Here is an 18687-nt window from a genome sequence, read left to right on the forward strand (position 1 = left end):
TAGAAAGGTCCACAGTCATAAAGCTCGGCACTGGAAATTTACTAGTTAGCAGCACGACTAAAAGAGGCAGGCCTGAATGGTTCAACATTTACATGTGGGAAATAATAGGGCAGAATAAGATTTTTTTATTAGCAATGGAGTTTATGGAGCATGTAAATTTCGGCACCTCCAGGAGACAGTTGGAACCACAAGTCTGTGAGTGATTCACCGAGGAAGATCAGAGTCATGGGCTGGTTGCCTTCCTTCCAGGAAGACAGTTTAGGGGAGGGAAGAAGACGCTCAGGACAGGCCCCCGTGGGCACCAGCATCACTGCTCTGGGTGTGGCACTGGGTCTCACTATTACCAACGGCCATGGTGAAGACCTGACCAAGGGCTTCTGGCCCAAGGCTAGTGTGGTTTCTTTTGCACAAAGGCTTATTAAAGTCCCCCGGAGTTGCAGTCATTTGTCATTACAATTTTATTTTATTTATTTATTTATTTTTATCTTTTTAGGGTCGAACCCATGGCATATGGAAGTTCCCAGGCTAGGGGTTGAATAGGAACTGTAGCTGCTGGCCTATGTCACAGCCACAGACACTCCAGATCTGAGCCTTGTCTGTGACCTACACCACAGCTCATGGCAACACTGGATCCTTAACGCACTGAGCAAGGCCAGGGCTCGAACCTGTGTCCTCATGGATGCTAGTCAGATTTGTTTCCTCTGAGCCATGATGGGAACTCTGTCATTACAATTTTATATCATTATTGTGATGATGTTTTGGTGCTAGGAGTTCTGGTTCTGTCAGAATCCCATTCCAACACCAACTCTTCTCTAATATTTTTTATGAATATTTACTATGTGCTGTCCATGCCTGAACCAAGGCCCCTCTCAGCAATTCTGGGAGGCATGTAGTTGTTTTTATTTTATAAAAGAGGACATTGAAGCTTAGAGGAGCTTAGAGGGCTAAGTATCTTGCCCCCGGGCTGTTCCTGTGTGGTGGAATCAAGATCGAACCCACATGGCTGGGTCTGACTCCAGCCCATACCCTGGACCACATACTGTCCTCCTGTGTCCCCAGCACTACATCTGTGGCCTTGGTGCAAGGCTGCGTGATATAAATCCCTCACCACAAGGTGGGGTCTGTTTGTATGGCTGCCTTTTAGCTCCGGTCATAACCTGCATTTTTTGTTCGTTCCTTGCCTCCTTAGTGTCCTATGGTGTATGGTTGACAATCTGCTGACTTTAGATTAAGGATGGGGAAACAACCTTGAGTAAAATTCCTGGGGTCTGTTCTCATCAAGATAGCAGGTGTGCCTTGCTTTAAATTCAGGTGAAATCTGCCCTTGACAAAACAAACACTCTAAGAATAGATATGGACATGGAACAGATTACTTTTCTTTAAAACATATTTTAGCACGAGGTGCTTTTGTTTTTCTTTTTCCTTGTCTTTTTAGGAAGCAGCATATGGAAGCAGCAGCATGTGGACATTCCCAAACTAGGGGTTGATTTGAAGTCACCTATGCCACAGCCACAGCAGCGCCAGATCCAAGCTGTACCTTCGACCTGCACCACAGCCTGTGGCAACGCCGGATACCTAACCCACTGGGTGAGACCAGGGATCAAACCAGCATCCTTATGGACACTGTTCAGGTTCTTAACTGACTGGCTACAACGGGAACTCCTAGAACGAGGTGCTTTTGAATGTAAATCCAACAAACACTTGTTGAGCACTTGAACGTGAGGCACAGTGATAGGTCGAATGTTGGGCAGAGATAACTAAAAACCACCTTCTGACTTCAAGGATCTTATGGTCCAGTGGTGAAAACAGACTTCAGGTGTCAGTTAAGCCAAGTCAGAATCAGTGTTACAAAGCCTCAGTGGTAACTGGAACATGGAGACTGGCCTGGAAGATAGGAGAGGCATCAGAGATGGGACTGCTAGCATGAGTAACAACAGCATTTTAAGTATTTTTGTTCAATTTCCTGAAGCTAAGGTTTTAATCTCATGGCTGTATTTTTATCATAACAAGTCTTTTTCTGTTTATATTCAATGTATGTATTTTCTTGTGAAAATCCTAACAACTGTAGCAATTCCTATGGGAACTTTTCACTTTATGCTCTAGCTTCTTGACTTTTTTATAGTCAAATTCTGTTTTGCCAGTGTATCGGTATTTTAAAATCTCTTCAGTTTCACTGAAATTTAATAAACATGAGACAGCTACTGACATCAAAAATGAAGGAAGGGAGTTCCCGTTATGGCTCAGTGGAAACAAATCTGACTAGTATCTATGAGGATGTGGTTTCAATCCTTGGCCTCGCTCAGTGTGTTGGGGATCCAGTGTTGCTGTGAGCTGTGGTGTAAGTCGCAGACGTGGCTTGGATCTGGCATTGCTGTGGCTGTTGTGTAGGCCGGCAGCTGCAGCTCCAATTCGACCCCTACCTAGCCTGGGAACTTCCATATGCCTCGGGTGTGGCCCTGAAAAAGACAAAAGAAAAAAAAAAAAAAGCAAAAAATGAAACTGATTCTTATGTTTTTTATACTTTATTTTTTATTTTTAGTTTTGTCTTTTTGTCTCTTTAGGGCTGCACGCAAGGCATATGGAGTTTCCCAGGCTAGGGGTGGAATTGGAGTTGTAGCTGCCAGCCTACGCCACAGACGTAGGCGTAGGATCTGAGCCGTGTCTGCGATCTACACCACAGCTCATGGCAATGCTGGATCCTTAACCCACTGAGCAAGGGCAGGGACCAAACCTGAGTCCTCATGGATGCTAGTCGGGTTCATTAACCGCTAAGCCACAATGGGAACTCTGGTTTTTATGCTTTATAACAGTTTTTATTGGGTGGGGAAATTGATTGTATTTTGTAAATTTTGCAGATGGTTTAGTACACTTGTTTACATTATATGGGATTGCCTTCCCTCCAACTGTCTCCAGTCTCATCTGATGGCTGGGGCAGAAGGAGGAAAGTCTAGACATCAGAAGGTCAGTGTTAGGAAAAGAGAAAAGGGGAAATAAGAAAGAAAGGGGCTCAGAACGCTGATTGTGGTTTCTCCTGACCTCTTTAGATCACCCTAGCTCATTCATCATAAATTCCACAAACATATTTTTAGTCATCAAGACAATTGATAAACTGTCCAACAGGTTAAACTTACTTTTTAGCAGAATTGTCTGGTGGCCATGTACCAAGCTCCTGAGATACCATGTGCACAGGCTAGAGTTGCCTACAACTGGCAGCAGGTAGAAGGATGAGCATCAGAACTGAGTTTTGGAAAGATAAGGTTAGATGAATCCTTACTCAATGAAGAAATCAGGGCCCACTACATAGTGTGAAGGACCACTGTGAACTTTCTTACCCCTGAATGTGAAACAAAAACATCTTTGAGGGCAATAATTGAGGGGTCTCCCTTTATCTAAATGGCTAAGCAATTCGTATGAATTACGGACACAGGGAGTGCAGAATCATGTGGCTCTAACAGAAATATCAGAATAAAAGATGCAATTCAGTATTTCATTGGGAGTTAACTTCCATATATTCTTTTGAGGATAAAGACCGTTTCTGAGGTAAATTTAAGATATACTGTTTTTGCCAATGGGAACAGGAGTGTGGTGATGAGAAAAATGTCCCTCATGATTTGGCTTTAAACAAGTCTCAAAATAGTCTGATTAAATCATGAAAATACATTTGTCTCATATATTTTTCTTTCTCTTTAAATGTCTTTATATATCTGCATATGTCTGTCTATCTATCTATCTATCTATCTATCTATCTATCTATCTATCTATATTTCTATCTATATTTCTATCTATTTATCTATCTGTAAAACCATTTTTTTTTCCAAAACTGCAAATTGCTTGATGGTTTATTGCCTCCATTGACAGCTGTTATGAGAAACTCCCAATGTTATACACAGCGATCCTAGTGATCCCGCTCCTTTTCTCTGTCTCATTATTTTCTAGCCTTTTTGTTTCGTTTTGTTTAACATCTGTTGCCTCTTCTCTAACCCCTCTGCCTTTTTTTGGCCACAGCATCTCTGTGGCTCACCTGGCCAATGCAGTAGTCTTCTTAACCAACCTCCCTGTGTCCTCTTCTCGTCCAGGTCAATCTATTATGTATACATCCACCATAGTGATCTTAAAGCCGAATAATGGGTCACTCTAAGGACACATTAAAAACAACCAAAACATAACGAATCCGTCTAGGAACCATGAGGTTGCGGGTTTGATCCCTGGCCTCACTCAGTGGGTTACGAATCCAGCGTTGCCGTGAGCTCTGGTGTAGTTTGCAGACGTGGCTCGGATCTTGCATTGCTGTGGCTCTGGTGCAGGCTAGTGGCTACAGCTCTGATTAGACCCCTTGCCTGGGAACCTCCATATGCTGCGGGAGCAGCCCTAGAAAAGGCAAAAAGACAAAAAAAAAAAAAAAAAAGAAAAAAGGAAAACAACCAAAACAAAAAAAACAATAGCTCTTTATTTCCCACAGGGTAGTGTCCATAAATTCCTAAACTTGGCCCTCCCATCCCATTCAGACCTACCTATAAGCTGCCCCACTACTGAACAACCGTCTCCCCATCACCAGCACTTTACTTTCCAGCCAAATTGAAGTATTGTCTTCTGCTCCCCAATTTTCCTGCATCCATTTTATAAGGTTTACGGCCTATCTAATTCAGATTCAGCCCCCTCCCATCTCCTCACTTGGAATTACTCTCTCTTACGAGTGAAGTGTTTCTGCAGAAGCTAACACTCACTGCTTTGTGTTCTAACATTTGTGTGCCTGTCTTTTCTTCCACTCTAGGCTGTAATTTCTCAAAGACATGGATCCCATAGCATTTATCCTAGTGCTCTATGGCAATTAGGAATTCGATGACTGTTTATTAAACTGAGTTCTTTCAACAGAAAAGTGTCAGTGAAGCATCAGGTCATGGACTTCCCAAGAGCTCTAATTACGATCTTTCATGGAAAGGGGACAATGGCATCCTGGCCCTTCTCTAGGCGGTGGAGAGTCTCTGATCCTATTCTGTTCCAAGTGACCTTAGCTGCTGCTCTGTTGGCTACTGTTCTTGGTGAGTAATAGGAAGACAAGTTCCGATTGTCAATATTTAACATCATCCACTCATGCACTTTCAAGACTAACAAAGATACTTAAGCTTTTAGAAGAAGTCCTGCTTCAGCAGCAAAGTGTTTATTTGACCAGAAATTTGGAATTTATTTGGAATTATGTGGAATGCAGGGGGAAATTTGCTTTACCTAGAAAAGCGTAGTTCTTTTTTTTTTTTTTTTTTTTTTTTTTTTTGTCTTTAGGGCCGCACCAGCAGCATATGGAGATTCCCAGACCAGGGGTCCAAGTGGAGCTACAGCTGCTGGCCTACACCACAGCCACAGCAATGCCAGATCTGAGCTGCGTCTGTGACCTACACCACAGCTCATAGCAACGTTGGATCCTTTACCCACTGATCAAGGCCAAGGATCAAAACTGCGTCCTGCTAGTCAGATTTGTTTCCACTGAGCCATGACTGGAACTCCAGAAAAGTGGTAGTTTTGCAGATACTTCCCCCTAGAATTTCTTTTCCAGGAATTTCCAAAACAGTCTGTCCCCAATCATGAAATGAAACAAATCTGTATTATCTCTCTGAACAATCTTTAATGTCCAAGGGTTTATCTGGAATGGACAGGGGAAGTGTATCGTTCTACTTTGGCTCCTGAAGGTATACTGGCCCTATATTTCATTCTGGCAAGCAAAGCAGGGTTAACATTTTTATGCTTCCAAGGCCCCATATTTCTTCCTTCAAATCCCTCAAAATCCAAAGGGTGCCAAAAAGTACAAATTAGAAATGTTTTTCTTGGGGTTCTCGTCGTGGCGCAGCAGAAACGAATCTGACTAGGAACCATAAGGTAACCTAGTTGGAACATAAGGTTGCAGGTTCGATCCCTGGCCTCACTCAGTGGGTTAAGGATCTGGCGGTGCTGTGAGCTGTGGTGTAGGTTGCAGACACAGCTTGGATCTGATGTTACTGTGGCTGTGGCATGGGCGGAACCTCCATATACTGCGGGTGCAGCCCTAAAAAAGACAAAAAGACAAAAAAAAAAAAAAAAAAAAGAGAGAGATTATTCTTATCCTTCTCCCCAGTTTCTGTTTCCTGAGACAATTGATGTGACATGATGTGACATGATATATTTCTGTTGAGGAAAATTGTAGGGCTTCTGGATTTGCAAGGATACATCTGAGTCAGCAGAATTGGGGAATCTGATAGGCATATGGAATCATGTCTGCTATTCTTTTAAGATAAATTGTTTCATTTAGAGAAGGGGTGAAAAGTTTACGCCTTTTATCATTATCCTTGTCATTAATCAACAAACGTGTTACTAATTACTCACTGGATTCATTAAACAATGTGGATAATAGGAGTTAACGATTTTTTCTTGGTTAGAGGAGAAAAGAATGGTTTCTGTCCTAAAATGATGTTACTGAAATGTTAATATTCTGTGTCTCAGGCTGTAACTTTTGGTGCTGTTGTCATTTTGGTGTTCAGGCAAATGTGGTCCTCCACCTTATTTACAATTTGCTTCTCCAATAAGTGAGTTGAATGAGACAGAGTTTGAAACTGGAACTACTCTGAAATACAACTGCCGCCCTGGATACCGTAAAATTACTGCAAAAAATCATGTTCTTACCTGTGAATCAAGAGGCACATGGAACTACATTGAATTCTGTGTCAGTAAGTATGAACATTTATTTTTCTTCTTTGTTTTTTTTCCTTCCTTGCAAATGTATCTCAGGAACTAATCTTAGTGAATGCAAATGAATATCTTTGGTCACTAAGGAACAATCCAGTTTGTCAGATACTGATTTCAGCGTACACATGTGCCCCACATTTTTGAAGAACGTAAGCGAAAACAACAACAACAACAACCAAAAAAACCAAAAAAAAAAAAAATGATAAACACAAAAACAATTAGGAGCAGTCTAGCAGCATAGAAAAATAAGTCTATCCTTTACAATATATTCAGTGAATACTTTTTTCCAGAAGTGAATGAGAAGTTCAATTTAAACACATTGAAAACTAGATTCACTCTAAAAAATTATAAAAAGTTACGTTATTAGAAAATGGTAATGTCGTTTGAAAAGAAACCTCACCCAAAATATCTGCTATGTTTGTAAGAATATGCTGTGTTTCACTCGCAGTTGAGAATTAATTCTGTGACCTTTTTCCGGTAGGAAGGGTATATACATAATGATCCATACCTTTTGTGGGGGCGTTCCTTTTGTGACCAAGGACATGCATTTTTGAGTGGCTCACGTTCAAGGTACACGTTGGTAAATCCTGGGCCATAGACTCCAATTACCACAGTGATTAATCAGCCCTCTTTTCCAATACCATATGTATGAGTACATGGTATCACTAATCATCATTTTAATTTTCTCTCAGAGAAACAATGCGGAAATCCGGGAGAATTACTTAATGGGCAAGTGAAAGTTAAGACAGATTACTCTTTAGGATCACAAATAGAATTCAGCTGTTCAGAAGGGTGAGTATAAAGCCATCTAGAAACAATACTTCTTTTTAAAATTAATTAAAAAAAATCTCACATATTCATATCTTTCAAAAATAAAAATGATGTAAAAAATTATACACTGAGAATTCTCACTTCTGTTCTATTGCCAGCCTCCCCATTTCTTTGCATTCTTAAACAGGGAACCACTTTTATTGGCTTCTTCTGTATCTTTCTAGTATCCACTGGTACAAACACGAGCTAAGAAATAGCGCTGTTTTGTACCTTTCCAATAACAAAAGTAGTTTTGAATCTTTAGCAGTTTTTGAAGCACAGAAATATTTTTTTGTTTGTGTCTAGAGAGGTTCCTCATTACTTCCCTTTTGCAACTGCATAGGAGGTTATTGTGTTGGCGTGGTTATGGTGTAGGCCTCAGCTGCAGCTCTGATTCTGCCCCTAGCCTGGGAACTTCCTTATGCTGCAGATGTGGCCTTAAAAAAAAAAAAAAAGGAGGTAAAATGAAACCTTATTACAGTTCAAAGTATATTTCTCTTATTATGAGTAAAATTGAACATATTTTTTATATTTCAAGTGATGTTGCATTTATTTGTGAATTATTTGACACATCCTTCCCCTATTTTTTCTATTAACTCATTTACATTTTATTTATTTATTTATTTATTTATTTATTTATTTATTTATTGTCTTTTCAGGGTTGCATTTGCAGCATATGGACGTTCCCAGGCTAGGGTCAAACTGGATCTGTAGCTGCTGGCCTACACCACAGCCACAGCAATGCCAGATCTGAGCCGTGTCTGCGACCTACACCACAGCTCACGGCAACTCTGGATCCTTAACCCATTGAGTGAGGCTGGGATTTGAATCTGTGTCCCCGTGGATACTAGTCAGATTTGTTTCCCCCGAGCCACATTGGGAACTCCTGAACTTTTAATTTTTATTTTCTAAGATAGACACATACACACATTCACATGAATCTATGCATATTAAGGTTTAAACCTTGTTTCTGATAAGAGCTGCAACTTTTCCTCCAATTATATTGTCCTTTGACTTACTTGGCTATTGGTATATTTTTTGTTCTTGAGAATAAATTTTTTATGCTGTTAAATTTATCAATCTCCTTTTTAAAATGGCTTCTGGATTTTAGGTCTCAACTTAAAAGGCTTTACCAAATACAGGATTTTGAACTATTTGCCTAGATTTCTTCTATTACATTTTTTGTTTTCCTATTTTTTAATGTGTAAAGATTTGATCAATTTGTACTCAATATATGGTATACAGTATGAGGTACATATATTGGTCCATATTTTTTTCATATGGCTTTCCTGTTATCCCAACATCATTTATTAGGAAAAACAAATCTATCTTCAGTTTACTGATCTGAGAGTGCTTGTTGATATTCTATGAAATTTGCATCTGGGTCTATTTCTGGATTTTTTATTCAAAGCCATTGTTTTCCCTATATATTTATTACACATTTCACAGTCATCTACTTATTGAGGCTTTAAAACATGTTTTAATAGTCAATATGGGTAGTCCTATCTTATTGCTCTTCTTTTTCAGAATATTCTTGACACTACTTATTTATTTTTCTATATGATCTTTAAAGTTAAGAATATTTTATAATCAGTGTTGTATTAGCTTTTAATTTTAGGAGAATAGATTTTTTATTTTATTAATTTTTTTTCATTTTTAGTGTTTTATTGAAGTGTAGTTGATTTACAATGTCGTGATAATTTCTGCTGTACAACAAAGTGACTCAGTAATGCATGTACACACATCCATTCTTTTTCAGATTTCTTTTCCCACATAGATTATCAGAATATTGGATAGAGTTCTCTGTGCTATACAGCAGGTCCTGTTAGCTAATCATCCCATATACCTCTATGTGTATATACCAATCACAAACACTCAGTCCATCCCTCTCTACAGCACCTGTCCCCTTTGGTAACCATAAGTTTTTCAAAGTTTGTGAGTCTTTCTGTTCTGCAAATAAGATCATTTGTTTCCCTTTTTTTTTTTAAGATTCACACATAAGTGATATTATATGATATCTGTCTTTCACTCTCTGATTAACTTCACTTAGTATGCTAATCTCTATTCCATCCATGTTGCTACTAATGGCATTATTTTGTTATTTTTTTATGGCTGAGTAATATTCCATTGTATATATATATCACATGTTCTTAATCCATTCATCTGTCAGTGGACATTTAGGTTGCTTCCATGTCTTGGCTACTGCGAATAGAGCTGCTATAAACATGGGGGTCCATGTATTTTTTGAATTGTAGTTTTGTCCAGATATATGCCCAGGAGTAGGATTGCTGGATTATATGGTAGTTCTATATTTAGTTTTCTGAGGTACTCCCATACTGTTTTCCATAGTGGTTATACCAATTTACATTTCCACCAATAGTGTAGGAGGGTTCCCTTTTCTCCACGCCTTCTCCAGCAAGAAATGCTTAAGTCTTATTGCATTTTTTATCTTGTTAAAATTTACTATTAAATTATTATTAAAACCTTATTATTAAATAAATTTCAGGACTTCTTAGATTGCTGAAGGTAATATTTACATTAGTGTTCAGTCATATTTGAGGTTTGTTCCTTGATAATAATATAATTTGAAACTGTACTAACAATGATTTTTTTTTTTTATCAGTTACCGTAATTCATATGGGGCAGTAAGATAAACTGAAGAAAGCTTAGGATTTGTCAACAGACAGAGAAGTGGAGATCATGGAGAGGGAATTAATGGTGTACAGCAGAGGGCAAGCATCTGGAAGTCAGAAAACAGAAAGGCAGAGTACAAGAGAGTTTGGGGCCAGTAATCTAGCTGATATTCTCATCCAAAAAAACCTGCAGAACACACTCAAATGAGTCTTTTACCCTACATTGTCCTGACTGAGCTCGGGATGAACTCCATGCCTGACACATAGTCGATGTCTAGTAACAGGTTACAGAATGAAAGGACGAATGAACAAATTTACACATCTCATTGCAGTGATGAAATTTTACCGAATGAAGTGCTCAATGGGAAATGTCAAAAATATTACTTCTTCATTTTTAATATTGAGTAACAAGTCAAGTTTCCAGACCCCTTCCTTCAATTTAATTTATTGTAGGAAGAATTCCTCTAAAATCTTTGATCCTGTTTTATTCAGATATGTCTTAGTTGGTCCAACCACTAGTTACTGTGAAATCCAAGAAAAAGGAGTTGGCTGGAGTGAATATCTCCCCAGATGTATGAGTAAGTAAAGACTTTCCTTGTCTTGACTATAAACCTAAACCATGTTAGGTAATACAAACTGGGTGCATCTTGGCAGCTTCTTATACCCTCCATTAGAATTTGCATCATGAATGTTCGATTTCTAAGGATGCGTTCCTGATTGTTTCTTCCTCTTCTCTCACTCATCTCAGTTGTCAAGTGTGAGCCTCCTCCAGCTATCAGCAATGGGAAGCACAACGGTGGAGATGAAGACTTCTACACGTATGGCTCTTCTGTCACCTACAGCTGTGACTCTGACTTCTCAATGTTAGGCAAAGCCTCCATTTCTTGCTCGGTGGAAAATGAAACAATAGGTGTTTGGAGTCCAAGCCCTCCTATTTGTAAAAGTAAGTCATAATGGTAAATTTTGGTTTGAATTATTTGTTTAAAAGAAAAAGGAAGGTAAATATATTGGGGGAAATATAATTATTCAAAGACAAATTATTATTTGCAATGATGCAGTCATTTACTCAGTAAACTGATGCTTAGGCATGCTGTACCAGTATATGGTAACAAACAGCACTGATATCTCATTGGCTTTGTGAATTAAAAGTTTTTTTTTAATTAAAATGTAATTGACTCACAATATTATATTAGCTTCAGATGTACTACATAATACATAAAGATTTGATATTTTTGTGCAGTACAAAATTATCACCACAAATCTGGTTACCATTTGTCACCATTCAAAGTTATTGCAATATTATTGACCATATTCTCTATGCTATACATCCTACATCCTCAAAACATTTATTTTATAGCTGAAAGTTTGCACCTCTTAATTCCCTTTACCTATTTTGCCCATTCCCCACTTTTCTTCCTTGTGGTGATCACCAATTTGTTCTCTGTATCTATGAGTCTATTTCTGTTCTGTTTGTTTTGATTTTTAGATTCCACTTATAATTAAAATCATATATAAGTCTTTCTCTGCCTGACTTATTTCACTTAGCATAATATCCTCTAGCTCCATACATGTTATCACAAATGACAAGATCTTACTCTTTTTTTTTTTTCATGGAATATGGTTGTTCTATTTTTAATTTTGGGGGAATCTCCATACTGTTTTCCACAGTGGCTGTACCAAGGGTGCACCGGTATTTTTTTTTTTTTCTCCACATCCTTGCCAACAGTTTTTATTTCTTGTTTTTTTGATAATAGCCATTCTGACACATGTGAGGTGATATCTCATTGTGGTTTTGATTTGCACTTCCCTGGCAAATCAAATTGAGCACCTTCTAATATGCCTGTTAGCTACCCATATGTCTTCTTTGAAAAAAAAATCTATCTAGGTCCTCTGTACATTTTTTAATTGTTTTTTTTTCTGGTATTGATTTGGCTGAGTTCTTTATAAATTTTGGATATTAACCCTTTCTTATATATATCAATTTCAAATATCTTCTCCCATTCAGTATGTTGCCTTTTTGTTTTGCTCATGGTTTCCTTCAGCTCTCTCTTTGGTTTGATGCAGTCCCTTTTTTTTTTTTTTCTGCTTTTGTTGTCCATGCCTGAGGAGACAAATCCACTCCCCCAACAAAAAATATGGCTAAGGCTGATGTCAAAGAAGTTACTTATGTTTTCTTCTAGCAGTTTTATAGTTTCAGGTCTTGCACTTAAATATTTAATCCATTTTGAGTTCATTTTTGTAAGTGGTATAAGAAAGTGGTTTAGTTTCATTCTTTTGCATGTAGCTGTCCAATTTTCCCAGCATCATTTATTGAAGAGTCTATCTTTTCCCCATTGTATACTATTGCTTCCTCTATCCTAGAATAATTGACAATATAGGGGTTTGTTTCTGGGATCTCTATTCTGTCCATTAATCTCTGTGTCTGTTTTTGTGCCAGTGCCATACTGTTTTGATTACTAAAGTTTTGTAGTATAGCTTGAAATCAGGGAACATGATAACTCTTGCTTTTTTCTTTTTTCTCAAAATTGCTTTGACTATTTGAGGTCTTTTGTGCTCCAATATAAATTTTGTCTCATTCTATGAAAAATACCATAGGTGTTTTGATAGGGGTTACATTAAATCTCTAGATTGCTTTGGGCCATATGGACATTTTAGCAATATCAATTCTTCCAGTCCATGAGCATATTATATGTTTCCATTTTTTGGTATCATCAATTTCTTATATCAATGACTTGTAGTTTTTAGAGTGCAAGTATATCGTCTCCTTGGTTAAATTTATTCCTAAATATCTTATCCTTTTCGATGCAGTTGTAAATGGGATTATTTTCTTAATTTCTCTTTTTGATAGTCTGCTATTAGTGTATAGAAATTTACTGGGTTTCTATATATTAATGTTGTATCCTGCAAATTTATTGAACTCATTTATTAATTATAACAGTTTTTTTTTTGGTGGAATCCTTATAGTTTTCTATCTATAGTATCATATCTCCTGCAAATAATGACAGTTTTACTTCTTCCCTTCCAATGTGGATTCCTTCTACTTCTTTTTCTTGTATGATTGCTCTGGTTAGCACTTCCATTATTTTGGTGAATAAAAGTGGTGAGAAGGGATATCCTTATCTTATTCTTGATCTTGGAGGAGAAACTTTCAGCTTTTCACCATTGAGCATGATATTATATATATATATATATATATATAGCCTTTATGTTGAGGTATGTTTATCCTATACCCACTTTATTGAGAGGTTTTTTTTTTTTTTTTTAACATAAATGGATGTTGAATTTTGTCAAGTGCTCTTTCTAGGTCTATTGAGATGATGATATGATTTTTACCCTTTGTTTTGTTAACATGGTGTATCATGTTGATTTATTTGTGGATATTGAGCCATTATTGCATCCCTGAATAAATTCTACTGGATCAAGGTGTGTGATCCTTTCAGTATATTGTTGAATTTGATTTGCTGATATTTTGTTGAGGATTTTTGCATCAGTGTTCATCAGGAATATTGACCTGTATTGTTTTCTTGAAGTGTTTTGTTTCAAGTAGAATGAATTTGGAAGTATTCCTTCCTTTTCAACTTCTTGGAGTAGTTTAAGAATAGGTATTGTTTCTTCTTTAAATGTTTGGTAGAACACACATCTGTTTATTGGGAGTATTTTTTAAATTACTGATTCAGTTTCCTACTGGTAATTAGACTGCATTTTCTTTGTCTTCTTGATTTAGTCTTGGAAGATTATATGATTTTAGGAATTTATCCATTCATTCTAGGCTTCCAATTTGCTGGCATATAATTGTTCACAGTAGTCTCTTATGATTGTATTTCTGTGATGTCAGTTGTAACCTCTTCATTTCTGCTTTTATTTATTTGGGTCCTCTCTCTTCTTTTCCTAAGGAACCTGGTTAAAAATTAATCAATTTTGTTTATCATTTCAAAGAACTAGCTCTTGGTTTCATTGATTTTTTTTCCTATTGTTTTGTAGTTTCAATTTAATTAATTTATTTATTTATTTTTCATTTGGAACATATTCCTCTCTCTCTTCTTGTTTGACTTTTCATGTATGTGTCCATGAAGCAGACCTGGAAATATTGGTTAGCAATTTTCATGTCAACCACATATGCCTACAAAGCAAGCAAAACCTACTAAACACCCTAAGTTCAACAGAATAAAGCAATCAGTAACTGAGCTAGAAGAAATATTATAGTATTGCTATTTTGCTAATCTAAGGCATCTTTCTTTGCCACTAAGAACCTACACAGTGTCACTTACCACAGGACACAATCAAATCAGGGGATAAAGGAGCATGAAACTGCACACAGTTAAAAATGCCTGAGGAGCTCTCAGGAGTTCAGAAAGAGGGTGGAAGGGAGACTTTTAAAGACTTTAACCAGGGGAGTAAATGTGCTGCATTTTAGAAAGAAAACTCTGGCTGCAGAATGGATAATGATTTGCAGTGGGACAAAACTTAACCCATACTCGTCTGTTCCAGCTATTCAGCTAAGTAGTGAAGCTGGCTTCAGCTGTAGTCGTGACAATGGGCCTGCAGAGAAACTGAGGAATCATAGAGGAATTAAAGTGGCAGGACTGACAGGACTTGATGACTGACTGCTGTGTGTGCAGTAGTGGAGGGGGAAGTTTGTACTTTGCTTGTGATCTGTGATCCCTGGCTGCTTCTGCATCATAACCATCATATTGGTTATTGGTCACTGCCCAACCACCCCATCAAAATCATCCAGGAAAGTAGGCCATTATAAGGGGAGGATTTAAGGACTTCAAGATAGGGTTTTGTTTTGTTTTGTTTTTTTCCTGGATTACACATGGCTAGTTTTTCTTGGGAAAGTGAGAAAGTTACTCACAAGCATCTTACAATAGATTCAGCATGGTGGGATGTCATGCTACCGAGGCTTTTAAAAAAGGAATAAAAAGTATATAACCCATATGTCTTTTCTTATGAGTCTTTAGAAATCAATTGTCTTCAGCCAGTGGTTAAAAATGGAAAAATAACCTCCGGATTTGGACCCATCTATGCTTATAAAGAGTCTATTTTATTTGGATGCGATAAAGGTTTTCGCCTTAAAGGCAGCAATTTAATCCATTGTGAAGCTGATAGCAACTGGAGTCCTCCTCCTCCCATTTGTGAACTGCGTAAGTACGGACCATGAAGGAGTTTCAATGTTTGGCATCTAAAAATATCCAGAAATGTTGATGGGAGCATTCTTATATGCCTAAGCCCACTTGAATCACTGTAAAAATTTAAATGTAGATGAATCCCTCTATTTTTTTTCCTTGTTGGAGAAAAGAATGATTACAGTACACTGTGCAAGGTCACATAACATCACAAAAGTCTGCCACATGCAGTTGTGAAGGTTGTGCACATTCCAACCCTAAAGAGAGATCATTGCATTGCAGACATTGTGGATTAGTATATTTACTTCAACCATTTATTGCAGTTGATAGAAAATTGTTTTGCTCTAACAAAAATCATTATGTTATGATTACTGTTTTGAAAGATGAATAGCAAAGTGTCCTGAGGGAAAAAACCACTTTTTTCTAACTTGCACAAAAGTATGGATTATGATTCTGATACTCCGAAAATATAAACTCATGTGGATCGCTAAAACTTATCTTAATAGTAGCAATGATAACTAGTTTAGGTACAGTCAATGAATTCTCTCCATAATTGTACACACTATTATTACCACCCTCATTTTACAAGTAAGAAATCCATTCACAGAGGGGTTTTTTTTGTTTGTTTGTTTGTTTTTGTTTTCTTTTTTGGCCACCCCACAGCATATGGAGTTTCTGAGCCAGGGATCAGATCTGAGCTGCAGTTGTGATCTATGCCACAGCTGTAGCAACACCAGATCCTTTAACCCACTGTGCTGGGCTGGGGATCCTATACCTGCATCCTGGCGCTGCAGATGCCATGGATCCCATTGTTCCAGAGCGGGAACTCCCACAGGGTTACTTAAAATATCAAGAATAGGCATATCCATAGGGAAAGAAGGTATTTTAGTGGTTTCCAGGGCCTGGGAGGAGGTGAGAGTAGGGGATGACTTCTCACAAGAACAGAGTTTCCTTTTGGGTTGATAAGAATATCCTATAATTGGATAGTTGTGATGGTTGCACAACTCTGTGAACGTACTAAAAAACCACTGGATTGTGTATTTTCAAAGGATGAATTTTTTGTTCTATGACTTGTATCTTAATAAAACTGTTAAAAACTCCCTTACTCTCTATGCCATCTTAAATGTTTGATGATAAAGTGTAATAAACCTTCAGCTTGGCAGATGTTTGAATTGTATTCCCACATTGTATGAACCAGGAGCATCAGGAAAGCATGACAGCAAGACACAAGCTTCAGGCTCAAAAGTCGCTAGATGCTTGGTTTGTCCTTGCCAAACCCTTAAATGATAAAGTTCCTGGTATCATCGGGATATGTGTTTATTTTCTCCTATCAGTGAAGAAACGAAGTAGTTAGATTTGTTTGTCTGCCATGGTTCTCCAGCCATATTTATCTAGCAAGCTCAATGTTAAATTCAGAGACTAATCTTTCTGAAAAAAAATTAAAAGGAAGAAGAATAAACATTTTTTTTTTTTGTCTTTTTGTCTTTTTGCCATTTCTTGGGCTGCTCCCGTGGCATATGGAGGTTCCCAGGCTAGGGGTCTAATCGGAGCTGTAGCTGCCAGCCTATGCCAGAGCCACAGCAACGCAGAATCTGAGCCTCGTCTGCGAACTGCACCACAGCTCACGGCAACGCCTGATCCTTAATCCACTGAGCAAGGGCAGGGATTGAACCTGCAACCTTGTGGTTCCTAGTCAGATTCGTTAACCACTGCGCCATGACGGGAACTCCAGAATAAACATTTTGAAAAGCTGGCACAACACACAGAAACCAGCTGTTCATGGCTTTAGTAAGAAACTCTGGAGATTTGGTCACGTGTCCATGTGTGTGTTCTGGTGTGGCTGATTCCTCAGCCCTGGTGGGCTGATTTCTGGCTGAATGAACACAGAACATCCTTTGATAGGACAGGCTCATTGATCAGTGTCTTTTTCCTTTGTTCTTCATTTATGAGCAGATGGTTGTGCTGGCTTGCCAAACATCCCCCATGCCACCTGGAGAAGATATAGCTACTCCCTGCCTACAGAAGAAGTGTATGGTGTTGACACTGTGATGAGTTACTACTGCCTTTCTGGCTATAGACCCAAGACAAGTGGGTCTCTGACTGTGACTTGTCAGGAAGATTTCAAGTGGTCTTCATACATAGAATGTGTGGGTGAGTTTCTACTTAAACATTTTTTGGGGGGGTTCCCGTTGCGGCTCAGTGCTTAGTGAACCCGACTAGCATCCATGAGGACATGGGTTTGATCCTTGGCCTTGTTTAGTGAGTTAAGGATCCCACGTTGCTGTGGCTATGGTGTAGGCCGGCGGCTGCAGTTCTGATTGGACCCCTCGCTTGGGAACCTCCAGGTGTGGCCCTAAAAGACAAAAAGACCAAAACATAAATAAATAAAAAATTTTTTTGGAATGTTAAACATCCAGCATGTGCCAGGGTTTTCAAACTTATATGAAAATAATTGTTTTCCTCAAGATAATTAACATCTAATTCTAAATCTTTAATTGATAGTGAACCATTATTGTCAGAAGGGTTCGCAAAGCTCTTGGAGTTTGAGGAGCTAAGAAATTATCATCTTATCCTGGTTCAGAATCAAATGAGACGCAGATATATAGGTCAACAGTATGCAGATTAAGTATTATCTACATTACTAGTAAAAGCAGAATGGAAAATACCTTTACCTATTGCCAGAGTCAGACCTGCATCACAGCCCTTTCCTTCCTAAGGAAGACTTCGGGGTACTTGGTAGAAGGAAGGTCTGTGAAATAGTCATGAACTCAACCAGCTGCAAGGTGACTTGTGTCTCATATCTCTTGAACCATGAGATGGTAAGACCTTCCTCTAGAAGACAGACTCTGACCCCTGACCCAGAATTCTTGCCTCAATATGATAGAAAGGAGATTTTTTTCCAGTCTCACTTGAGAGACTAAGTGAGGGGCTGAGAGACACGTGCAAGCAATTTTATGGGCCTCAGTGAAATTATCGACATAGATTTTTCTACACATCTGTCAGAATCTTGCCATTTTTTTTTTTTTTTTTTTGGCTTTTGTTGTTGTTGTTGTTGCTATTTCTTGGGCCGCTCCCGTGGCATATGGAGGTTCCCAGGCTAGGGGTTGAATCGGAGCTGTAGCCACCAGCCTACGCCAGAGCCACAGCAACGCAGGATCCCAGCCGCGTCTGCAACCTACACCACAGCTCACGGCAACGCCGGATCGTTAACCCACTGAGCAAGGGCAGGGACCGAACCCGCAACCTCATGGTTCCTAGTCGGATTTATTAACCACTGCGCCACGACGGGAACTCCCCATTTTTTTTTTTTTTTCTTTTTTGGCTGCCCCAAGGCACCACCTATGCCTCAGCCGTGGCAATGTGGCATCCTTAACCCACTGTGCCAGGCCTGTGTCCCAGTCCTCCAG

At 38.5% G+C, this 18687-nt stretch overlaps 1 protein-coding gene across 4 annotated transcripts in view; it reads left to right on the plus strand.

The window, feature by feature from the left end:
- Positions 1–18687, plus strand: part of C4BPA (complement component 4 binding protein alpha) — a 48073-nt gene that overhangs the window by 9630 nt on the left and 19756 nt on the right. For all 4 annotated transcript variants that reach the window (XM_013979647.3, XM_005667550.4, NM_001444700.1 and 1 more), the window contains 7 exon segments: positions 4873–5039; positions 6507–6692; positions 7404–7503; positions 10647–10732; positions 10903–11097; positions 15116–15298; positions 17234–17431. In XM_013979647.3, the coding sequence (XP_013835101.3) occupies positions 4898–5039; positions 6507–6692; positions 7404–7503; positions 10647–10732; positions 10903–11097; positions 15116–15298; positions 17234–17431 (1090 nt within the window). In that variant the 5' untranslated portion in view covers positions 4873–4897.

Source organism: Sus scrofa, chromosome 9 (genome assembly GCF_054392235.1).
Source record: "Sus scrofa isolate SSC_HxYL_T2T_F1_AM1 chromosome 9, Sscrofa_HxYL_maternal_Yorkshire_Landrace_v2.0, whole genome shotgun sequence".
Taxonomy (NCBI): domain Eukaryota; kingdom Metazoa; phylum Chordata; class Mammalia; order Artiodactyla; family Suidae; genus Sus; species Sus scrofa.